Source organism: Erigeron canadensis, chromosome 3, assembly GCF_010389155.1.
Source record: "Erigeron canadensis isolate Cc75 chromosome 3, C_canadensis_v1, whole genome shotgun sequence".
NCBI classification, from domain to species: Eukaryota; Viridiplantae; Streptophyta; class Magnoliopsida; order Asterales; family Asteraceae; genus Erigeron; species Erigeron canadensis.
The window spans coordinates 13,348,501-13,375,130 of record NC_057763.1 but is presented as its reverse complement, the minus strand read 5'-3'; the positions used below and the strand labels follow the sequence as shown (position 1 = coordinate 13,375,130).

Sequence of the window (26,630 nt, the reverse complement as noted above, 5' to 3'; positions counted from 1 at the left end):
CAGGACTGTCTCAGGATTTCCTGTTGGTTCAGGAGTATGAACAACAGTTGATGATTCGGCTTTGCAACCAGAATCTTGTGGGAAATGGAGGAAAATAACACCGGAGTCACTTAGACTTACCGTTAAGCCCAAAGCACGAAGAGCTGATGCAACAGATTGAGCTTGTAAGAATTCAGACTGTCGCACAACTGATCTAGCTACTAGGGCACCTTCGTTCAAAGCTGGCGTGATGTTAGCAATGGAAGGATTTCCAAACAATCCTCGAGAGGGCACAAGAGGCGATCTCTCTATGTTTGTTCCGGCAGCATCACGTAGATGTGCAAAGGGTATCACAATCGGTGACCTAAGGGTACTAGACACACGTGCAGAAATGAAATTCAAGAGAGGGGCAGATGTCTCTTTTGCATCAACATTCACAGACTCCGAATGGAGTACGTGGTTTTTGCCCGTGAGAAATTGAGAGTTCAGTCTGTTGAGAGACTTCCAAATGGTTTGTGGAGGTTTGTGCACGCGAGAGTTGGGAGCTCTCGTCTTCTACCCTACGGCGAACCCGGCGTTGATATAAGTTTGTTACTAATTGGAGGCCAACGTTTTCTTTTTGCCTTTCACCTAACCCGGACCTTTCAACCTCTCTGGTATTTTCAACTCTTCCCTCATTCCTTCCTTGTCCCTCCGGGATGTCCATGACATCAGTGGCAAACTGATTTGCATCATTATCAGATTCATCATCAACTGAATGAAACACATCTTCTAGTTCGGTTTCTTGAAATCTGTCATACTCAAAGTGAGATCTCTTGAAAGTTTTTCGAATGTTTATAGGAACAGATTTCTTTCCGCCTTGAGTGTATGTCGGTTGCAGAGATCGAATAAAGGATGATGATGAAGGTACGGTTGAGAATGGAATTTGAATTGAAACAGATTGAGGTTGGGGTTGTTCCATGATTGGTTGTTCAGGAGTTGTAATTTCAGGAAGTGGTGAAGATTGATGAATTGGTGTTTTAGGTGTTTGAGGTAATTTGGGTGAAGGTGGAGATGATGGTCTTTGAGGTGATGGCGTTCTGGGTGATGGTGATCGTCTTAAATTGGTTGTTTTGAGGGGTGGTGATCGAATTGGCTTTGGAGACCCAGAAACAGATATTGTCTCCTCAGAAGATGTGGGAGAAGAAGGTTCAGCTAGAGCTTTTCTTTTTAGTTTCTTTAATGAACTCCTCTTCTTCTTCTTTTTCTGCATTTGCTTACTTAATTTCAACACAAACATCTCACCCTTCAGTTTCTTTCTTTTTGGCTTACTGGAACTGAATTCACCCTTACGCTCTTTTCTTTTTTTACTTGACCCCTCACTAGGTGTCCTATGTACATCTTGGGTAGGAACCGGGAGGCTTTCCGGTCCCAGAGCTGTTCTAATCCAGTCCAGATAAGCATTTTTATCTTCATCAGAATCAGAAACCATATCTAGTAAGAATGATGGAATCAGAAATGTATAATCAGCAGCTCCTGAATCTCTGACATACTTGTAAAAATGAATGTAAACTTGGGTATTGTTTCGAAGCCTTGGAATGCTTCTATCATGTCTGACTGCACTGTAGACAATTGCTGTGAGAAATCTGATGAATGGAATATACTTCTTGGGAGCAGAGACTTTGCCATTGACCAATACAATCAATTGGTCCCACAGAAGTTGAGCAATGTCATAGTGTTTGTTGAAGACAACACCATAAAATATGTACAACATTGGCTGTGTCAGATTGTCCATTCCTCTAGTATATGGAGTTAAGCAGTTGCTGAGGATGGAATAAACATAATACCATATCTTTGGTAGATTCTTCAACTTGAAATCTTTTGTCTTGGTTAAAGGACCTTCATAACCAAGAGAAATCAAAGCAGCAAACATCTCTTCATTGGACTCAAATGTGTCATAATCAGCATGTCCATTGAAATGAGCTCCAGGAAGTCTTAGAATTCTTCTGAAGTCGTCAAGATTGAATTCAAACTCATATGTTCTATCTCCGGAATTCAACTGATATTGAAAGTAGCCTTGGCGACGAAGTTCAGGAGATTTAAGTTTGGCTTTGGCTTTTGGAATCGTTGGATCTTGAGGTTGAACAAAGGTAATGGATCTCCACATATCAAAGAGATAGACTTCAGCTAAGTTTTGATCAACGGTAAGTACATATGTGAGTGGGTGATTATGGAGTATTCTTGAAACGATTGGGAAACCGGGAGCAACAAAAGGATCAAATAATGCTCTGTTATTTCGCATGTTTCTTGTGTTACCGGCAACAAGAATTTCTTCAATCGATTCATTAAGAGCAATTTCTTCGTCATGCTCGATTTCTTCTTGATGATCCATTTTTTTGTAAATTTTCTGATTTTAAGACATAAAACAGTTTAACGCACACATAAAACAAAGTTTGAACAGCAAATAACAAGTTTCACATAAATGATTTATATAGGATACAAAGAGGTTCACAAAGACGATCAACTCAGTGTATTCTATATAAATAACTTGATATGAGAAAATGAACACAGAATAGTTAAATACATATTTTCATATATAAACTTACAAAGAAGTTCACAAAGGCGATCAATTCTCTGTACTTTTATATATTTTCATATGTAAATAACATTGAAAATAAAGTAGAATCATTTAAGTACAAGATATTCGAGAATAGTAAGGAAGTACGCAAAGGCGTTCAGTTCCTCTTATTTCAAATATATTGCAATTATATGATAATAAAAAGCAATTTGTAACACCACACAAAAAAAAAATTAGGTTTTGAAAAATTTTCTAAGTATAAAATGCCAGGACGATCTTGATGAGATCGTCCTGAGGTTGAACTCAGTTTTGGAAAAACAAGACGACTATTGAGAAGATCGTCTTAACATTAGTTATGTTGAAAGAAAAAAAAATTTATGGAAAGAAATGTGAGACGATCTGGTTAAGATCGTCTTAATGTTTGTTCTTCTTGAAAAATTTTGAAGTGAAGGAAAGAATATAAAGACGAATTTGATAAAATCGTCTTGGAAACTAAGTGGTAAACACTTCACTTCTCTTTTGAAAAATTCTAACACTTAGAAATATAAAGTGAAATCATGTCAATTTATGGAAAGAATTGAGCATAACCTCCCCTTATATTTGTAAATATTAGTTTTGAGCAAAACCGATCTCTTACGAGTTCAGTTACCCATTCAATTGATTTTCACAAAATTTCTCAACCACACAGCGTTCAAACCCAAGAACGATCCTGACAAAATCGTCTTGGTCTCAATCTCATGGGTTGTAAGGGAAACAAATATGTGTGGAACTAAGACGGTCTTGGCAAGATCGTCCTATCTCCAAGTCGTTTTGGAACCGAGACGATCTAAACAACTCAAATCTAAGAAGGATTTGCCAGAATCGTCCTATTTCCAAGCAGATAACATCTAAGTACAAAATGATTCATTTTAACATCTAAGCATAGCAACACACTTATTTGAATCACTGTAACCAAAATTTCACAACACAAATCACTTAAATCAAAAAATATAACCTAGATCAATTCGAAGATCGTCCTAGGTCATCTTCTTCACAAGAACAAGGTAGCAGGTTTTTTGAATTTTCAAAAACACAAATTTAGCCATTTAAATATGTATAAATCATACACAAATAACCTAAACATGCTTCTAAATCATTCCAACAACACATAATCCTTAACAGTCGCAAGAATTTAAAAAAAAATGAAAGATAAAATCCACATTCAAACTCGAATTCCTACCTGAAGAAGTGATTAGATGACAATGTTGTTATGGAATGAAATGCTCAGCTTGAAAACGGCAACAAAACCCTTATCTTGTTTCGATGATCAACACAAATGTGATTTGAAGTGATTTTTGTGAGACTGACTGTGTGTGTGTGTATTTTTTTTATGGAAAAGTGGAATGGGATAAAAAAAATTTCCCCTCCACCTTATGGGAGAAGAAACCGATCGGGTCGGGTTATGTGGATTTTGACCCAGTTCGAAAAACTTGGACTCAAATATTTTTGAAATTGGGTTTTTGCAAAATAGACTTGGTTTTACCATAAAATTTGAATTGGGCTTAAGAATTGAACAAAATTTTATCAATCAATTTGTTTATGGTTTTTCTAGTTTTAAAATAACAACAAATAAAAAATTTATTAAGAGAGAAAGAAAAAATATTTTTGTTAATAATTTTTTTTTTAATTTTTCAACTTTTATGAATTTTTTCTCTTTTCAAATTTTATATTTGTTTTTCTAAAATTTAACAATAAGTTTCTCTTCAAATAGTGCAAATACACAAACTCCCCTTAGATTCATGAATTATCCTTTTTCTCCCTCTCAAACATTGCATGATATTTAAACACATTGCACATAAGCATAGCATCAATGTTTGACAGATAATGAATGAAAGATAAAGAGATGAAGGATTTGAACAAAACATGCAGAGGCAAGTAAGTGCATTGGTGATGAGCACTTATTTGAGATTGTTTGTTGAAAAGAAACTTATTCCAGGACCATGTATTGAATAGCATCCGAGGTAGTAATACTAAACACAGACCTTTATTACCTGCAAAACACAATCAAGTTTTTCTAGGTACCCACCTTTGAATGGGTCCTTTTGGGTTAGTGGAATCAATCAAGGTATACAAATGAGGTTTTCGAACAAGAGGTTTATTCTTAAGATTCATCACAATCCCATTAGGATCAATAATCAAAGTTTTGGAAATCACAGTTGAAGATTTAGAATTTATTACAAACCATGGTTTAGCTAAATTACTCAAACTTGAATCAAATTTCCTATCAGGAACTTTCTTCTTGTAATCATTAGCTATCCAACTTCTTCAAACTGGTGATTTATCATACACTTGTGTTTTAGCATAGCTAGTAGATTTATCAATGATGATTTAGAAATCCACTTATGGTTACTAGCTAAGCTCTTATCTCTAGTAACAAATAAATTCTTTGAATTAGTTCGAGGAGTTAAAAACATATTCTGATTTTTGCTTTGCTTGGTGGAAGATTTGATATTCTGTTTCTTTGGTGTTGCAAAAGTGAACCAACCATACTGATCTCTATATCTAGTTATTCCATTAGATGTATCTTTTATTAGCAAACCTTGGCTAGACTTAGACATCTTAGGTAAAGAACTAGATTGAGAGATAGTTTTAGGAGCAGAGGTTCTAGAAACAGATGAAATATCAACCTTGAGCTTTGAGGTAGTAGGAATAGTCTTTTTACCTTTGACAGTTGGTGCAGGCTGACCTTTGGGTGAATAAAATGAAGTGGGAGCAATCTTAGATTTAGATTCCTTCTCTGGTTTAACTTTAGGCTTTTTGGGTGAAAGTTTTTCAAGTTCTTTTTCAACTTCTGGTGCGAAAACATGATCAGTTTCCATTCAAGTTCTTCTTTAATTTTATCAAACTTTTGTTTAGCCATTTTCAAATTGTTTTTCAAAGTAAGATTTTGCTTTGTCAAAGTATCAGCAGTTGTTTGGACAAACAAGTAATCATCTTTGGAAATGAATTCTACTTCACTTGTTGTTGCTTGTGAAGTAGTTTGCGAAGAAGTGGTTGTTGAAGCAACAGATGTCATCAAGCATGTGAGATCTTCAGAATCAGCATGTGAAGAAACTTGACTTGAAGTGTCAATGGTCTTTTCTTGAACATGGAGAGTCTCAAACACAGCAAACTTTGTGATATCATCCCATATCTCCTTGGCATTATGATCATAATCAACAGTTGAGAAAATCTCATCAAGAAGAGATTGATAGATATAGGTTTTAGCTTGCTTGTCAGCATAGACTCTTGTTTTTTGATCATCAGTCAGTTGTTCATTTGAAAGAAGAACTCCATTGGCATCTCTGAATTGAACTAGACCTTCAAGGATTGATTCTCTAATGAAGGCACCATTTGGTTTGATATCAAGAAAATCCATGAATTCATTTTGCCACTTGGCATAAGAATCTTTATGAAGAATTGGAGGTCTGATGATTGACATCATTGGATCAATGTTGATTGTTCTCATTGAAATGAATGAACAATGATTTGTAAATTGTTTTTGGTTTTTTTGGAAAACAATACGATCTTACTGAGATTGTCTTAAGAAAAGAAAGTTGTTTTTTTTTTAAAACTAGAACGGTCTTGAAGGAGATCGTCCTGGAAATTGGATTGAAAATTTTCTAAGTATGGATGAAAGAAGGTAGGACGGTCTTGTGAAGATCATCTTAGGAAAACTTGGGAGAAAAATTTTCTAAGTATAGAAAATCTAACAAATTTGGATAGAGTGATCGTATGATTTCAGAATTGTTGAGCAAAACCAATCTCAAAGAGATTAGTTACCCAAGGAAGTGTGTGATTCCCAATCACAACAACTTCAAATGATCAAACCACCACACACAGTTCACACAGAACCAAAAAAGCTAGAACGATCTTAGGGAGATCGTCTTAACACCAATGCCAGATAAGCACTAGGACGATCTAAAAGAGATCGTCTTAGAGACAGTTATGTAAGGAGATCTTATGAAGATCGTCTCAAGGGAAATTCTGCAAGAACACCAGAAAAGACAAAATAGTCGAGTAAATCACTATTTTGCTTGTATCTCACTCAATTTTGAGAGTTAGAACACGATTCCAACACAGAAATTCTCAGAATACAATCGCGCACAACCCTGGCAACAAATTCATAGCTCAAATCAACTCAAACTGGAAAATCAAAATCTAGTCAGCTTTCCAAAAATTTCGGATTATGATCAATACTGTGAATTGGATTCTGAAGCTTAACAGAATGATTGTAGATATGATTTAGAATGTATCTGTGAACAAAAACAGAAAAATTGAGTGAAAATTGATAGTGAAATGATTAAGAACGTAGACGGTTAAAAAAACGGTTATGGTGATGAACACGAATTTGCAAATTTGAGCAAAATTAGCACAAATCTGTATGAAATTTGTTCTGGATCGTCAACAGATTGTTGTTATGCTCTGATACCACATGTAAAACAGTCTAAAATTCGTGTTATGATGCAGAAGTAAGGTGATCAATAATGGTGGAAAGTGTGTGTTAGTGTGTGTTCTTGAGAAAGAAAGGTATGTGTGTGTGGAAAGTTTGTTTTCATACAATGATGAAAATGTTTCCAAAGTTTTTCCAAAAATGTTACAAGGGATGAAGGCTTGAGGGGTATTTATACTCCAAGTATAATACATAAGCTCCCCCTCAACCTTACACTTAATACACAAAAATACAATGTTTAGAAATACAACTAAGCACTATTTTATATTTCTAACAATCAGCCCAAACTACTTCGACTTCATCATCAGTGTCAACTGGATTGACAGCTTGATTTTCTTCAAATAAAGGCATATCTTGAAGAACTAAAGAGGTTTGAACTGATTCTGATGTTGTCGTGGCACGCACATCTGATCCAATCACCAGTTTATGTGGTAAATTAAAACTGATGGAGAGATAAAATGAAGTGTCACTGGAGCTTTTCTTTTGTGCAACTGGTTCCAAGTCTTGGTGACTGGAAACATCTTTTGGTGCAGTAACTGATTGATGAACTTGATCAGATACACCAAAATCGACTGGGACAACTGGAGATAAATCAAGGCTTGGTCTTTTAATGATTGCTTCATTTGATTCATCGAATGTGACATGAATTGTCTCGTGTACCTTTTGGAGTCTATAATTATAAACTCTCTAGGCTTTTCTAATATCTGAGTACCCCACACAAACACCCTGGTCAGTTTATATTATAAACTTTCTTAGCTGACTGGAATCGTTTAGAATATAAACTGGACAACCAAATACAAGAAAATATCCACTATTTGGTTTACGATTCCTGAGGACTTCATAGGTAGTCTTCCTATGTCTCTTGACATACACTGACCGATTCTGGGTATGGCAAGCAGTTGCCACAACTTCAGCCCAAAAACTAGTTGGAAGACTTGATTCAGATAACATACTTCTTGCAGCTTCAATCAATGTGCGATTCTTTCTTTCAACCACAACATTTTGCTCTGGAGAACGAGCTGAAGAGAACTTTTGAGAAATGCCAGTGTCATTGCAAAATGATTCTAATTCTTTATTTATAAATTCTGTACCATTATCACTTCGCAACTGACACACTTTCTTGGTATACTTGAGCTCAATTCTTTTGATGAGAGAGATGATTTCACTAGATGCATCACTTTTAGATCTGATGAATACCACCCAACAAGATCTGGTGTATTCATCAACAACAACCAAAGTGTATCGCTCACCAGCTTTAGTTTGAACATTCACTTGACCAAGGAGATCCATATGAAGCATGTGAAGAGGTTCAGTGATGCTGAAGTTTTGCCTGGTCTTGAAACTGGCCCTTTTCTTCTTGCCCATCTCACACCCTGGACATTAAAGGAAATTAAAGGTATCTTATCCACCAGTTGTTTTCGAGACAACTTATTAAAATTTTTGAAATTTAGGTGGGATAACCTTTTGTGCCATAACCAGTTGGTGTCCTCATCAGCCTTCGCATAAAAACAATGCTCTTTTGGAGTTGGTTCCATGTCCATAATGTACACATTTCCTTTTCTTGGTGCAATCATCACCACCTTCCAATCCTTGTTAAATATGGTACCTTGAGCAATATCGAACAATACCTTATATCAATCATCACAAAGTTGACTGACACTTATCAGGTTGTATTTCAAACCATTGACAAATGCAACCTTTGTGAACTAGACTTGTCCATTGTCAATAACACCATATCCTTCAGTTTTCCCACTTCCATCATTACCAAATGTCACTGCCGGTCCATCATGGACAGTGAACTCTTCCAGCAAGGGCTTACATCTGGTCATAGTCCGTCCAGCAGCGCTATCCAGATACCTGATATTCTTTTTTCGATCGCCCTGCACGCCCAAGTAAATAATCAGTTAGTTTTGTGAACCCATCTTTTCTTAATGGGTCCACCAAATTTCTCTTGAGAAGTCTCTGTAGATTGACTTGGGTTGGAACTTGAGGCTAAAACTGGAGGATTGTTTCCAGCTTCAGGAGTAAAAACAGTTGGTTTGATGGGAACAACAACCTCCTTCTTCTTTTCAGATTTTGCTCCTTTCTCAGCTGATTGTTTTTGTTTTGAAGGAGGGGTTTTAACAACTTGTTTTGCAACTGAAGAAGTCGAAGCTCCTTCCAAATTTTTAATCCTGGCCGTATAACTTTGTACCTGCCTAGACAAATTTTAAAATTGATTCTCCAGTTTCAATAAAAAGTTGTTTTCATCAGGCTGTTGACCCTTGGACTTAGGTTTAGTGGAAATTTTAGTCTTGGGAGTTTTGGGCTCTTTGCACTTTTGAGGCAAAGGAACATCACCAGCTTCCTTTTTAACTGGAGCTTTAGCCTTTTTGGCTCCAGTTTTGGCCTCAACAGGGGTGGTCTCAACAGGTTCAGTTTTGGCAATATTAGAAGAGTCATAAGGAGTCTCAATTCTAACTGAATCAAGCATCTGGTGGATTGAGGGTAAAAAAGCTGCCATCTGGAGATCACCAGATTTCCAGGAAGTTTCTTGAGCATCAATGGTTTTAGAAAATGCGTTGTAATTTTTACCAGATTCTTGTACCCAAGATTTGATAACCATGTGTTCTTTTTCCAAGTCATATTTCAATTTCTAGTTATCTTTTTCCAATGCCTCATTTTTCAAAACTGACTCTTTGAGAGCCAACTGGACACTTTGCAAGTCATTAAATTGAGTTTTTACATTGTTAAGCTCAGTTAAAATTGTTTCAAGGTATCTTTCACAATCGGGAACAACACTGGACATGTTTTTCAGTCTGGTATGAAGGTCAACCAGTCTACGATCCTCATCAGTCCAATGTTCTTCAGCTTTTTCCCTGGTACCTCTTCTCCCAGTTGGGTCAAGAAGAGGACTTACCCCACTGGACATGGGTATATATGGTCCATCTTTGAAGATTTTCAACATATACCTCTCTATCTCACCAAAATGCAAGAGCATTCTGGCTTTCCATGTACCAAAGGTCTCACTACTCCCATCGAATTTGGGAACAGGAGTATTAGAATAATGTACATTAACGTGGCTGGCTCCAGATGTTGGAGGTGGAGGAGGAGGGTTGGTATTTAAAGGTGTTGTAACATTGATATTAGAATTAGTTTCATTTTGGGGACCAGAACCATTCTCACCTTCAGCAGACATCTAAGCAGACCTAGGTTATAGAATTGATACAATTCAACCTGCCTGCTCTGATACCACTTATAAGTCCCAACTACGAATAGATGAGTGCTGAAGACACCTCTATGTCAATGGTGAGTGTACTTAGCAACACTTTCACTTAATCTAGACGTGACCAGTTTAGAGTGAACAATGTACCAGGTTAACTGGAGGTATACTTATTAAGGTGACAAGTCAAATAACTAAATACGATGCAATAATGTAAAGTACAAGTAAATTAAATTGGTGAGACAATATGTAATTTTTCAAGTGTACTTTATTTATTAATGTTAAATAAAATACAAGGTTGTTGCGGAACCAAGATAATACACAAATGTAAATATCCTAACAACCTATGAAATACAATTGATCTATACATGGAAATTCTCTTAACAATCGAAACACTTAGAGTTGTGAAATGTTCCTTTTTGCGATTGAGAGAATATTGCACAAGTTTACCAACAATATTGCAGAATGTATGTGTTTGCAAAAGTTATTAAAATGCTTGTGCAAGGACCTCTATTTATAGTCGAAGGTTGAGCATTGGGATCTCAACTTCGACGTACGAATATGGTTGACAGCACACAAAAGTATTAGTAAATAATTCTTTGTGTGTGTGCTAAATAAAGTAAGACAAAAGGTTACTTTATTCAACCACTCTACATCTTTGCACTTTTATCCACAGACACAATTATTGTCCGGGTAAAAGGATGTAGTGTAAAAGGTCCTCCTCGTAATCAGTGTAAAGCTTTGTAAGAGCATTTACACTGACGGATCTCCAGCTGATTATTCTGATCAGAAAGTCAACTGGGCTTCGCTGCCATTATCTTTCTCTTTCTTCCACTTGTTGTCTTTGACTTCAACTGGAATGTCTTAAGATTGTTGTTCTTCAGATCTCAACTGGAGGAAGTCATCAGTTACATAAACTGTACATTGCAACTGGACTTCAAATATTTCGGACAATTTTTCATGCTCTCTAGATGCAACTGGAGAGCTCCAGTTTTCACTGAAACTGGACCTAACACGTATATTTATCCCCGTTGGATCCTCTGTTTTGAAAGATGAATAAGAAAACAAATTACACTTGGCTTCAATATTATAAATCTTTATGGTATCAGAGCAGAAGTTTTCTTCATCACAACCCCTAAAGCTCTAGTGATTACAAGACCATGGCTGGAGATGATAAAAACGCAAAAGATGATTCAAATGCAGGCACCGGTGTCATTAACCCTAAGTTGATCGATCCAGCCTCACCATTCTATATTCACCCTTCATATTATCCCAGACAGATGCAGGTAAATGATTCTCTCACTGACAGCAATTACAGTGATTGGGTCCAAGAGATGTCTAACTTCATACTTGCCAAAAACAACATGGGATTTGTAGATGAGTCGATTCCCAAACCCAACCAAACGAATGACACATATTTGCCATTGCATCGATGTGATGCCATGATCAAAGGATGGTTGACGACAAATATGGAAAAAGATATATGGGCTAGCGTTAAATATGCAAATACATCTATTGAAATCCAGACGGATCTCAAAGAAAGACTTAGTAAGGAAAGTGCTCCCTGTGCTTACGAGTTAAAGCAGTCCCCTACTATGATAAGACATGACGGCTCGTCCGTCTCCACCTATTACACAAAGCTCAGGTCTTTGTGAGACGAGATAAACACAATTCTTCCACAACTGCGATGTTCATGTGGTTCATGCACTTGTGGTTCTGGAAATAAAAATGACAGATTCATTGAGAGGGAGTGATTGTATCAATTCTTGATGGGACTTCACAGTGAGTTCATGATCATAAGGACTCACTTGTTATCTATGAAACCAAGCCCAAACATTGGAGAGGCGTATAGACTGGCGTCAGAAGATGAGCAACAAAGAAGCATTACTTCTGGGAAAAGATCACAGGTTAATGTAGCAGCCTTTCCAGATGAGTTCACACGGGGTCATGACCAACAAAAATACAAGGCTGGAAAGGACAATAGGCAAGCTGAGACTTGATCAGAATGTAAAAAACCGACCATAGCGGAGATGGGTTTTTTGAAATAATTGGTTATCCTGAATGGTGGCCTGGAAAAGGAAAGAAGGCGAAGGCTAAAGTTGGATGTGTAGAGGCTGAAACAAATGCCATTGGGGGTCTAACTGAAGATCAATATCAAGCGTTGCTTAAGAACTTCACCACCAAAGATAGAAGCAAAGGTGAATTGCCTAGGGCGAATTTCGCAGGTAAAGTAAATTAAAGCCATGGGTGGATAGTCGATTCCAGCTCCACAGATCATATTGTTCACAAAACTGATTTCGTTGAAAATTTTATTGAAACAAAAAATGAGACTCCGGTGGTGATTCCTAATGGTAATAGTATCACGGATAAAGCCAAGGGAGAAACATTCTTGGAAAATGGTTCCAAAATTAAAGGAATGCTATACATTCCTTATTTCAATTGTAACTTACTTTCAGTTAATAAATTACCCCATGATTTGCAATGTGTTGTGAGTTTCTTTCCTGAATTTTGTACTAAGCAGGACCTACGTTCAAAGAAGTTAATTGGGACGGATAAATGTATTGATGGTCTTTATCGGATTGGAATGGAGAAGAGAGACATAAAAACCTTGATGACAAAGAAAGATATTCAAGGTTGGCACACAAGATTAGGTCATGCCTCGTTTGATAAATTATGTCATTTGATTTTATTGAAAGCGACCATTTTGATTCAAAGACTATGTTTCTGTTGCATGTAATAAGGCAAAATTTACACGGTTGCCATTTCCTAAAAGTTCAATAAAGAGTGGTGCTTGTTTTGACTTAATCCATTGCGATACATGGGGAATATACCAAAAACACTCCACTACACATGCTAGTTTTTTCTTGACCATAATTGATGATTTTAGTCGAGGGGTGTGGACATTTCTTATCAAACATAAGAGTGAGGCAGCAGAATGCTTGATTGATTTCCAAAAAATGATAAAAACTCAATTTCGGAAGTCAATAAAAAGGATACGTTGCGATAATGGTGCAGAATGCTTGTCAAATAAAATGGTGAACTTCTACTCCCATGAAGGTATTTTATTGGAAACATCATGTCCACATACCCCACAGCAAAACAGGGTGGTCAAACGAAAACACCTTCACATGCTTGAAATGGTCCGCTCCTTGATGTTTCACACAGGCTTACCAAAGATGTTTTGGGGAGAATGTGTACAGGGAGCTACTTACATTATAAACCGACTTCCTTCAAGAGCCATCAATAATAACACATTCCGTTTCAGGTCGTTTTTCAAAAGAAGGCCAAAATATGATCACATGAGAACGTTAAGGTGTTTTTATGGGTTATCCACAAAATAGAGAAGGTTACAAAGTTTTTGACATCGAACATGGAAAGTTTGATACATCTCATGATATAAAGTTCTATGAGAATTATTTTCTTTTCAAGAACCTTAAAGATAAGATGGAAGGTAAGTAGGTTTTTGATCCTCCTCATATTGATGACTTTCACTACCAGGTGGACCCAAAACTAGTTGAACTTAATGACTGTTTGATCAAAGAACCGCATGGTCCTCAAAACAAGGAGAGGGTTTTGACCGATTCGTTGGGGATTCCCTATCGGTGTAAAGCTTTGTGAAGCTTAAAGCCACAAGATCGGGTGTGTTTGTGTTGGCGGTAGAGACGACTCCGTAGAGGAGACGGCCACCTTAGGTCTTCGGGTGAATGAGGCTTAGTATCTCGTAGAAAGAACATATGCCTATTCGTGAGGGGATGACCTATTTATATAGGACTAACTTATATTGGGGAATAAGTTAGGATTTTAGGGGGATACCCTATCTTTTTGGGTACAAGATATGGTAGACATGTTTATGGGATTTAAATGCCATATAATAGATATATTATAATAATAAAAGATAAGGAAACATACCTTTTCTTTAGGAGGAAGAAAATAAGAGATTTCCTCCATATTTGGCGGAGCTCCGTTCTGACGGATGAGCTCCGTTCCTGACGGAGGTGAGCTCCCATGAGGTGACCTTCGTTCTGACAGAGATGAACTCCGTAATTCTGGCAGATTTACCTCCGGAGATAGAGCTCCGGAGGGGTATATCATCAAGCCCCCAGTCTGATGGGAGATTCTATCTGCAGAAGATCACATTAGACTTAAAAAATAATCAAATAAAAGCATACCTTTGAAGATCAGAACCGCCTTCAAATTTGCGAAAGTTACGGTTGTTTTCCCTTTGCAAGACTATCCTATAAGGCTAAAATATGCACAAGATTCACCTTGTCGTCGAGACTCCATCTGTGAAAATTGGCACAAGACGTGTTCTTATTGATCCTTCTGTCGCCAAGGTTTTTTGTTCATGATGATTATCACAGTACATGCCTTGTTGATCTTTTAGTCGCAAAGAATCGTCTGTGACAATTTACACAAGATTTCGCCCTAGATGAGGCTTCACTGGTGACATATATACTAGGGTTTATCTTGATTGGCATCGTTGGATTTCATGGGCGTTAACTGTCAGAGATTTAACCCGGCGGTAGAGGTAGGATGTGTAAAATATGGTCCTGATGTGTGAAATCTAGTAATAAAATTTATAAACATGATTTACCGAAATACTGACTACTACACACTCACAGGCAGTGTACCTGATCGCTTGCAGTATAGTAAAAGCTGGTAAGCCGAGATCGTTCACAAGAACTTTTATAAGCAATTGTAACAATTAAGTGATTCGTTTTAATCTCTCCATTATAAGGTACATATTCTATACTTTGGTTAATTAATTAAACTGCATAGATCTTGTCTTCCGTTGCGTGCTTTGTGATTTGTTGTGATAAATAGTTATATAACCCAACACGAGCCTACTATGTGTGTTTTTTGATTACCAAAAGATTAAAACTTGAAAGGGGGTTAGGGTTCTTGATTATTAAATTTTTCGGCTATATATATATATGTATATATTTAAATTGATTTTGTAATTTAATTACATTATTTAAATATGAAAAAAGTTTTATTTAATATATATATATATGGTTCGAAATTTTCCAGAAAAAAAAAAGTTTTTTTTAGGGTTCCTAATCCAAGTTTTGATTAATTACATGTTTATGTGATAATTTGTATGTAATTATGTGTTATATCTTTAATTTTAATTGTTAAAAAGAAGTAAAAATCATGAATTTTTCATGCAAATCATTCATGATTCTTACTTAGATATATTGATATGAAATCTTGATCATTAGGGTTAATTATGCTAGATAATTGAAGAATTAATTGTGTGACAATGTGATTATGTTTTGTGAAATTTCCTGTTTGACACCAGTTCACTAAAAAAATCATAACTAATCAACCGTAAGGAGTTGGAAGCTCATTTTTTTTACAGTAGATGCTTGACTCATAGGGCTACAACTTTCGTGTTTTGTGTTAATCCCAGTTCGGCCTTCTTCAGGGCCAGATTTGGTCGTGAAGCTGCTGGATTTTCCAGATCAGCAACTTGTTTATTTATGGTAGATAATTTGTTATTAGATTTTTGGCTTACGCAATCAAGGAAACTTGATGTATGTGGTATCTTTCCTTATAAAAGAGGAGCCAAATCTTATACCATAGTGACCAAAATTAGGTTGATTACCTTAATCGTTAAGTTGTATATTTAGTAACTTACCTTAAATTGTTAAGTTGTATTTTTAGTAAGTTTATGATTTTACATATTTATTGTGATATAAATTGTGATGTAAAATTGTTTTTGAAAAAATATAAACTTGACTAAGCAATATCGAAATAGAGATTTTTTAATAAAATTGGAGTCTTACAACCTTGAGATACACCGGTCACCCATTTGAACAAACTCTAAGAGAGGTATAAGCCGGAGTGTGCTAGCCTTCTAAAAGGGCGGGTTTTTAATTGTGTTCATCGCAAACCTTTGCCCTTGCGCTTCTTTGTGCATTCAAATGGAGCTACCGAGCTCTCTTGTGTTGTTAAGGCTATACAAATGATTTTATTAAATATTATGTTTAGAAGATATGCATGAATCTTCTAAACATAACTTTTTGATCACATATCAAATTGAATGACCCAATAAACTTAAGTCATTTGCCATCCAATTTGTCAAGGACACATGGGGTCGTCGTTTTACTCACTGGTACACAGTGGTGAAATGACGATTGCATGGCAAAACCCATTCACTGGTACACCGTGGTGGTCAATTTTGCACGTTCTTAGTTGGACGACTTAAAGCGAGTTAAGCGGTGAGACCTTGACCCGTGGCAAAAGATGGGACAAAACATGACTACAAAAGATCACTTGATGAATCGAGCGTCTTACGTAGGTCCCATACTTTCTAGGAATTGCACTTGTAATGCAATTATTGCTCGTCACTTACCTTTTGAGTGCAATCATTTCTAGCAGATCAACTGATGAAATGGTTGTATGTCAATTGGATCCTAGCCTTAATGAAATTAATTGTTTATTCTATAAACATTGGGTAATTAATTTCTTAGGGATTTATTATCAAAAATACTGATTTTTGAACTTAAATCTGTTTTGTAAATGGCAACAAATCCTTCACAAAACATACACCAATCGGCTTTCAGGTCGATGCTAGAAAGAGAAAACTTTCTGAAACCAATTTCAATGACTGTTTTTGTCAATAGAGAATCGTTCTAAGAGTTGAAAAGAAAACCGATGTCATTGAAACTCAGATACCGCTATTCCTAATGCGAATGCCACTGCTTTGTAGTTGGAAGCATAAAATACTTGGTACAATAGACATATTTGATGCTAGAAGCATGTCTCCTAAGCTTCAAAGGGCAATTCGGATTGCAAAATCCGTGTGATATGATCAAATAACTCAAGTCTATGTACGGAAAACAAGTTGGAGTTGAATTACTTTAGCTAATTGAGTCACTCCATAACTTGAACACGAGTATGGGAAACCGGTAAATGCTCATGTACTCAAGATGAAGAGTCACTTTGAGCATTATGGAAAGGATTAAACTATGCGTATCTTCTGTCAATTCTTATTGGTATAAGAGATAATTGCAGATTTGCATAGTTGGACTTCATATCAAGTTGATTGAGTATGAAGAAAACCTTACAAGAAATCTGAGATACCTCAAGTTCTTATGATCAAGGGGGGAATGGTTTAGAAAGCAAAACAACCGTAAAGCTAAAGGCAAGAACTTAGGTAAGAGGAAACAAAGTGTTTAGTCTCAAAACCTTAGAAGACCCTTTGGAAAAAGGAGCATACGGCTAAAGACCAGACTTGTCATCACTATGCTATAGTGAGACACTGGAAGAGGAATTGTCCTAAGTATCTAGCTGAGTTGAACAAGAAGAAGAAGCAAGTTGGTTTAACCAGTTCTTCAAGTATCTTCTTAACCGAATTATAAGTGTTGATGAGATTCAAATGATAATTCAATAGCAAAAGAGTCAAGTTAACTTGGACACTATCTTTGACATGGTCATCTTGTTTAATTTTTGTCAAGAAACGCCTTTAAAGACTTCAATGTGAAGATATCTTACAAATCAAATGATGAATCATTTGATAAATGCGTATCTTCGGCATTATAAGTAGCAAGAAACGCATTAAAAGTCTTCAATGTGAAGAGATCTTACAAATCAAATGATGAATCGTTTGATAAATGCGTGTCTTTCGAATTGTCGTTAGTAAGAAAAGCATTGAAAACTTCAACGTGAAGGGATCTTACAATCAAATGATGAATCATTTGAAAAATGCATATCTTGTATTTTCGGCAATATAACAAGAATACCCTTTCCGCATAAAACCGGAGAGGGCTAAGGAACTACTTGGACTAATACATATCGATGTATGTAGCCGTTTTAGACATATGTCAAGGAAAAATGTTAGCTACTTCATTATTCTACGGATGATTTCAGTCGTTATGGTTATGTTTACTTGCTTAAACATAAACATGAAGTCTTTGAAACATTCAAAGAGTTTAAAAATGAAGTAGAAAATCAACTCGGTAAAACCATTCTTCGTTCGGATCGAGGTGATGAATACTTAAGCCAAGAGTTTAAGGATTATCTTAAAGCATGTGGAATTGTCCAACAGCTTACTCCTCCATATACTCCTCAAAATAATGGAGTATCTGAAAGGAGAAATCGAACCTTGCTAGACATGGTGAGATCAATGATGACCCGTACAACTCTCCCATTTTTGTTTTGGGATTATGCTCTAGAGACGCTGTACGCATTCTCAATATGGTTCCAACCAAGAAGGTTGACAAGACACCGTACGAATTATGGCATGGTAATGTCCCTAATTTATCTTACTTAAGAGTCTGGGGATGTGAGGCACTTGTGAAGCGCGATACGCCTGACAAACTTGAACCCAGAACTACTAAGTGCATCTTTGTCGGATACCCTAAGGAAACGATGGGTTACGACTTCTATGATCCCGCCAAAAACACTGTTCGTGTTGCTCGATATGCTGAATTCTTTGAAAAGAAATTAGTTTAAGAGAACAGTGGGAGGGTTGTAGAACTTGATGAGACTCAGGAGGAAGATGTGTCACCTTCTGAAGATACTAGCAATCATCAACTTGGGGGGGGGGGAATGTTCAAAGTGATGAACCTCAAGTCGATGATAATGAAGCGATTCCACTTCGTAGGTCCGAAAGGACTAGACGTCCTACCGAAAGACTATGTCTGATGATAGAAGAAGACGTTGTTGGAGATCTTGATGAGCCTCCGAATTTTAAAGTTGCATTATCAGATCTTCAAATGGCTTGAAGCTACGAAAGTGGAAATGAAATCCATGAAAGACAATCAAGTTTGGAGCTTGGTTGATCTTCCACAAAATGCTCAAACTGTTGGGTGTAAGTGGATCTTCAAAAAGAAGACGGACATGGATAGAAATGTACACACCTATAAAGCTCGTCTCGTGGCGAAAAGTTATACTCAATGTTTCGGTGTTGATTATGATGAAACCTTTTCTCCAGTCGCGGACATTAGAGCTATTAGGATTCTCTTAGCCATAGCAGCGTACTATGATTTTGAGATATGGCAAAAGGATGTTAAGACTGCCTTCTTAAATGGTTACTTGGATGAAGAAGTCTATATGGATCAACTTGAAGGTTTTATTGATCCGAAACATCCCAACAAAGTATCCAAGCTTCAAAGATCCATTTATGGACTAAAGCAAGCATCAAGAAGTTGGAATAAACGGTTTGATGAAGAAATCAAAAAGTTTGGTTTCATTCAAAATCCCGATGAGCCATGTGTATATCGCAAAGCTAGTGGGAGTAATGTTACTTTCCTTGTCTTGTATGTCGATGACATATTAATCATAGGAAAACACATTCCAATGTTGCAAGATCCCATCTTGGAAAATGTTTTGCCATGAAAGATTTAGGAGAAGCGGCATTTATTCTTGGAATCAAGATCTACTGAGATGGATCAAAGCAGTTGTTTAGATTAAGTCAAAGTGCTTATATTGATAAGATCTTGAAGCGATTCAAGATTAAGAATTCTAAGCGTGGTTTCGTTCCCATGCTAGAAAGACTTAAATCTAGCAAGAACAGTCCTTCTACACCTAATGAGGTGGAGCGTATGCGAAAAATCCCTTATGTTTCGACTGTGGGATCTGTTATGTATGCGATAAGATGCACTAGACCTGATATTGCGTTCGCGCAAAATATAGTTAGCCACTATCAGCAAAATCCTGGATAGGATCATTGAATTGCTGTAAAGAATATTCTTAAGTACATATGTGCTACTAAACAGTTATTCTTGGTGTATGGAAGAAATCCTGATCCAGAATTCAATGTAAATAGATACTGTGATGTTGGATTTTAGACTGATAAATATGATTCTAAATATCAGTCGGGATACGTCTTCATTATTTAAATGAAGGCACGGTGGAATGCTATGAGCTAAAAACCACAGTTGCCGTATCTACAACAGAGTCTGAGTACATTGCCGCCTTAGAAGCCGCAATGGAAGCAGTCTGGATAAGGAAGTTCACTAGCGGGCTTGACGTGATCCCCTCGAGTGACTTACCCAATGATATGTACCGTGATAATACTGGTGCATTAATCATTGCCAACGAACACGGAGTTCAGAAAGGTGCCAGACATTATTACTCAAAGTTCACACAGATTTTAACTTAGCTTATCCTTTCACAAAAGCTTTGTCTAGGCCCAAGCTTGAAAGGCATGCCGAGGGCATAGGACTCAAATTAGCTAGTTATTACATGTAAATCTGTTGTTCGGTATTTGGATAAGGGATGTTAAACAATTTATATTTTCCATAAGGAAATAAAGTACTTGATATGTTTGATTTCATTCAATATTAAATTGTGTCCTATATTTGTATGTTTAATCCCTGAATATTTTAATATTTTATGTATTATTAAATATTCTAAATTGTCCATTGTCGATTAATTATATGGGTCGATTAATTATATGGGAATATAATTAAACGAAGACAAATGTGAGTGATTGGTTATATTCTTGGAATATGTAATGGATGGTTCCCACCAAACTCACATGATATCCATAGTGGATGCATATCGGACCACCCCACTAACGAATTATCACTTTATGGATTGACGTCATTAAGTGAAATTCGCAAATGGTTACTTTTATTGATCCTTTGACTTGAGATACAAGTAGGTCAGCATATATGAATCGCACTTACTAGATATAGTTCTAACCCACCTGAATAAGGGGGTACATAAAGGGCTATTTTCAGAAAGCGTCGTGAAATATGATGACTGACACGTGTAGTCAATATATGATTTGTTCCTTCAATTTAAAATTGAAATATGATACCGTTTGGCGCCCTCATTAGGACTAATTAAGATGTTTGCATGGTCGTGCCCAAATAAATCCAGATAGTTCTCGATTATATTTGGTAATCATTAATTAGTTATAGAATGAAAAACATAATCGTTAAATTATGAAATGATCTCGATCCATATTCATATTTAACAAAGGTATCGAAACAAAGGGATGATAAATGCCTTAACCATTTAAAACTATACTTAAATGTTTTCGGGAGCATTGGCGTGTTGCTAGACGTTTACCAATGTTATTACCTTCATTCGTTACGAGCTCAAGTGGGAGCTGTTAGAATATGATCACGTAAAATGAACGTATGTCCGAAAAGTATTTAAGCCTACGGGGTCACACCTCAACGTGAATGTAACTATAAATTAATTAATATATTAAATGTAATTTATTAATTAATTTGATCACGAAATAATTAATTTAAATAAGTTAAAGGGTTAATTGTATTTAAATTAATTTGGAGGAGGTTTAAAATGTGAAATATGGAAATTATAGTTGGGCTTTAAATCCATAAAGGGGGTCGGTTTTTGAGAGGCCTTTTAAGTCTTGATTTAGCTTGATCACCAAGTAAATTAAACCCTAATTATTCCCTATAAACAGAGGACTTAATTCAAAGGTTTTATTCATCAAGTCACGTAAAGAAAATCTCTCCTCCTCTCTCCCTTTTTCTTTTCGGTCGAACCGAATCAAAAACCAAAAAAAGGATTTTGGTTTGTGCCGTTTGAAATCATGGAACTACATATACAATCATTAATTAATGTACACATTAATTATGGTCCTTTGTTTTGTTGACCACATATGTTCTTAGTTCATGGAGTTTCAATCGAAAGGGTTAAGTAAAAAGGGTTGTTCGTTCGTGATCAAGTATTAGCATACATACGTTCTAACGTTGAGTGTGCAGTCGTAGAGAGGTTAATTTAAACCTTGTTCTTGTTTTAATCTCTCCATTATAAGGTACATATTCTATACTTTGGAATTAAACTGCATAGATCTTGTCTTCCGTTGCGTGCTTTGTGATTTGTTGTGATAAATAGTTATATAACCCAACACTGTTCACTATTCAAGATAAAGATCTTTACATGGCAGTCCTCATTTATGTAGATGATGTTATCAGTACAGGAAACAATATTCAGAAAATACAACAAACAAAAGATTATCTCAACAAAGAGTTTAGCATCAAAGATCTTGGGGATTTAAAATATTACCTAGGGATCGAAGTATCTAGAACTTTTGATGGGACAGTGTTAAGCCAACGAAAGTATTCCTTAGACATCCTTAAGGACAGTGGCCAAATTGGATGTTGTCCAAGTGCATTGCCTATGGAACAAAATTTAAAGTTAGATGGACGAACAGAAAGTGATAAAGTAAATGCTACCGAATATCACAAACTTATAGGCAGACTATTGTACTTACAAGCAACCAGGCCAGACATCTCTTATTCGGTTAATGTTTTAAGTCGATTCGTCTCAGATCCTCGAAAAGAACACCTAGTGTTGTTCATAGGGTCTTGCGATATCTTAAAACTACACCTGGCCAAGGTATTTTCTTACCTAAAGATGGTGGTTTAGACCTTGCTTCTTATTGTGATGCGGATTGGCTTGGTTGTTATTTTACTCGACGTTCAAGAACAGGCTACTTACTTTTGTTGGGTAATGCACCCATATCATGGAAGACCAAAAAGCAGTCGGTGGTTTCAAGGTCATCTGCCGAACCTGAATACAGGGCTATGGCTGCTACTGTTATTGAAGTTTTGTGGGTCGGATGGTTATTATTCCAGGTTCGTTCTGTTGATCCCACACCTCTGTATTGTGACAATATGACAGCAAAACACATAGCTAATAATCCGGTTTTCCATGAGCAGACAAAACATGTTGAGATGGATTGCTATTTTGTTAGAAAACGAGTAGAGTCCAAAGAAATTATTCCAATGTACATTGGGACAAAGAACCAGATAGCTAATATGTTCACCAGGCTTTGGGAACTCAACACCTACGGGAGTTACTTAGCAAGCTTGGCGTTCGAGATCTTCACGCTCGAGCTTGAGGGGGAGTAAAAGATTTTATATTTTTAGTATTTAGCTCTTTAATTTTACCAATTATTTAGTTTCTCATTCTTACTTCTTTTGCCGTGTATATATCCCCATGGGATCTGTTTTGAAAGATGAATAAGATAACGATTTAAACTTGGCTTCAATACTATAAATCTTTAAAGTGATCCTTGTGAAGCTCGTTCCATTTCATGTTGTTAACAACTAAACATAAAGCAATTTTTCTTCTTCTAAAAATCTTGAAACTAGAATGGAGCTCATTGTTAGTCGGTTACAACATTTGTCCTTATCAAGGAGTTGATTCATATTAAGTTACATTTCTAACAAGTAAATGAGCATGATAGTAAAATAGGTTAAAAAGAAAGGGTTTAGTATCTGGGGGTGTAAGTAACTTTTACACTTTTTCTATTGTGTGAATGTAACTTTCATTTGGTTCATTGTATGTAAGTAACTCGTTAAATTGAACGATTAATGTAAAAGTGTATACGTGGCACACCCATATGAGCTCTCACATAGAAGTTTTTTATTGGTCAACGTAAAAATTTTACATTAATCGTTCAAATTTAGCGAGTTAATTACATACAATGAACCAAATGAAAGTTACATTCACACAATAGGAAAAATGTAAAAGTTACTTACACTTCCAGATACTTAACCAATGATTACTAGTCCAACCGGTCAGAGGCGCTCTCAGGTTTTACCTAAGGTCCTGAGTTCGATTTTTAAGGATGACAAGTTTCGGGGTTTTCTTCCAAATTCTTGTAATGATCTATAGTCACCACTTCATTTTATAGGATACGTGCAAGACTTTACCATTATACGGTGAAGTTTACGTGATGACATAACCGATCGAATGTTCGGGAAAAAAAATGTTCTCTTTAAGAGGTTACCTCTATAAACACTGTCATAGTCATTTTGGTATAACCCCCTTAATTTATGGTTAATATGGAGCCTTGACTTGCATGTTCTCAAAGTTTCTTGCTACGCCTGCAAGTTTTTACAAGTCGATCATTTGGTATAACCTCCTTTATCATCAAAAAATAAAATAGCACTGCACCAAAATTTACGTATATCCCAAGTCTTTTTAAATATACTATAAGTTATGAAAATAAGAAACGCAACATAGCCAATATAAATAAGCAATTTTCGCACACATCATGCCCAATATTTAATTGATACCCAGAAATGAATATTCAGGAAAAGATAGAATAGATCTCCATGTATCAACTCTTTGATAATTGAGCAGTATAAGTATATATTATTTTGGGCCTAGCCCGTGACTTAATTTAGCAGTATTACACACTATTTTGGACCCAGGCCCTTATCAAATTTATTATCCGTATTTGTGAGTTGTGCGGCATTACACATTTACATACACTTAACTCAGTTAGAACAAGCATTCGTTTAAAATTTACCATACTAAGATGCAAATAGTAGCGGAAACAAGAGTATGACAACAGAAAAGATAAGATAATTGTAGAAAGTATTAGTTTCTATCTTATACATTCGTGCTGTTTAAAAGTAAAAATAAGATATTGTCCTTCACTCCAATTCCTTCTTTTTATACAAACACCCTAAATTTATGGTTCTTCAAAAATCATATCCTTTAATGCAGTATGTTAGATCTCCGCCGAACATATTTTTGCAAATTCATTCACCACCAATAAAAACAAAGGAAGGAAGAAAAAAAGAAAATAAATTTTAGGGTTAAGTATCTGAAAGTGTAAGTAACTTTTACATTTTTTATATTGTGTGAATGTAACTTTCATTTGGTTCATTGTATGTAACTAACCCATTAAATTTGAACGATTAATGTAAAATTTTTACGTTGACCAATCAAAACCTTCAACGTGGCAGCTCATATGGTTTGTCATGTATACACTTTTACATTAATCGTTCAATTTACCAGGTTAGTTACATACAATGAACCAAATGAAAGTTACATTTACACAATAGGAAAAGTGTAAAAGTTACTTACACCCCCAGATACTAAACCCTAAATTTTAACATGATTGCTCCACTTCATAAGCGATGTCAATTTGTAAAATTATGTTTGTAATTAGTTTGTGATTCATTTATCTTCAATGAGAGCCCTTAAAAGTTCTTAAACACATAGCTAAAATCTTAATTTAAGCACAACTGTTATATTATAATAATCAAACATCATAATTTAATGATTATAGCCGTTCAAAAACTAAATTAAAAAAATTAATGATTAACTTTGAATTATGCTCTTTGATCTTAAATCAAAGATTGATATACCTCTTACTTGACTCCTCTAAGTTGTTACAACTCAAAAGTTTATAATCCATTGTATAGATGGTAAAATTGAACCATGAAATTTAAATCTCAGTCATATTTTCAACACATGGACAGGTAACGCTTTACAAGGGCCAAGTGGGCAACCACGTTAGACGAGCATCACATTTGCAGCCTTGTATCGATATCAAGTTACGAGTTGGGATCACAAAATACTGTTTCGTAAAGGTAATTTGCTGGTTATCATGGTGGGATTTCATTTTAACTTCTATTTTATACTCGTATAGTCGTTTTACATTAAAAGTATATGAAATTTCATATAATTACTCATAGAAAGTCATTAGATTACAATGGCCGACGGTCGAACGAGTGATAACTTATAAACATGTTTGATATCATGTTTAATATGATGATATGATATCAACAAATTAAGATTTCAGTGTAACAATCATGAATAAAAGTAGCTAATGGTGCTGTTAGGGTAATAATAATAAATTAAGTGTTTAATGTGATGGTTAAAAGATTTTTCAAAAATAATTATAATATACAGAAAAAAAGGTATCGACAGCCGTACACAGCCCAAGACGCGGAGAGGTCGAGGTGGTTTTGGCTGGACTGGACCTCCCACTTAGTCACGTTATTCGCATTTCCAGCCTTCTTTGCTTTTTGCCATTTTATTAATTTTTTATTAAGAATATAGAAATTGTATTTTAATGAGAAAAAATAAAATTGTAGCTGATATTTCCACATTAAGAACTTTGCATTTCTGATATTTGACCATATATTTTCTGAAGATGACAATCATGTTGTTTACATAATGGAGAAGACTAACACTTAATTTTTACCTTCTTTTTTTTTTATTTTTATAGAACTTAATTGATCTCATGATTTTATAACTTTTGTTCTTTATAGCCACCAACAACTATTTTCATTTTCATTGATTGTAACTAACTTTCATTAAATGAAGCATGAAACATGTATATGTTAAAATAAAACTCAACTCTAGTTTACTTCTAGCACAAAAGAAGATATTTTCAGACAATTAAAATGTCAAATGCACAAAAAAAAAACAAAACAAATAATACCACACAACCAAGTAAATGAAAATGTTTTGGTAATTTAACTGAAATTGAGAAATAAAATGATTAATGATCTTCAAATTATACAATAAAAAAATATCATATCAGGAAAGATCACATTTGGATCTAACTAAATTTAAGTTAAGGTTGGTTAATTGAAAAATAAGCAATGAACACTTCGATATACTTGAAGTTGATAATACATTTTACTAAGAATGAAAATAAGCTAAACCAAAATACCAAA

The 26,630-nt window shown here is 35.5% G+C and overlaps 1 protein-coding gene across 1 annotated transcript; it reads left to right on the top strand.

Moving 5' to 3' along the window:
• Positions 1-11,369: 11,369 nt before the first annotated feature.
• LOC122591521 lies at positions 11,370-11,864 on the top strand. The gene has a single exon (XM_043763786.1). It carries the CDS (start codon positions 11,370-11,372, stop codon positions 11,862-11,864), a length of 495 nt encoding a protein of 164 aa, XP_043619721.1.
• Positions 11,865-26,630: the final 14,766 nt, after the last annotated feature.

Excerpts from the sequence above, each read along its gene's own strand:
- LOC122591521 (XM_043763786.1), top strand. The coding sequence starts at position 11,370 with ATGGCTGGAGATGATAAAAACGCAAAAGATGATTCAAATGCAGGCACC.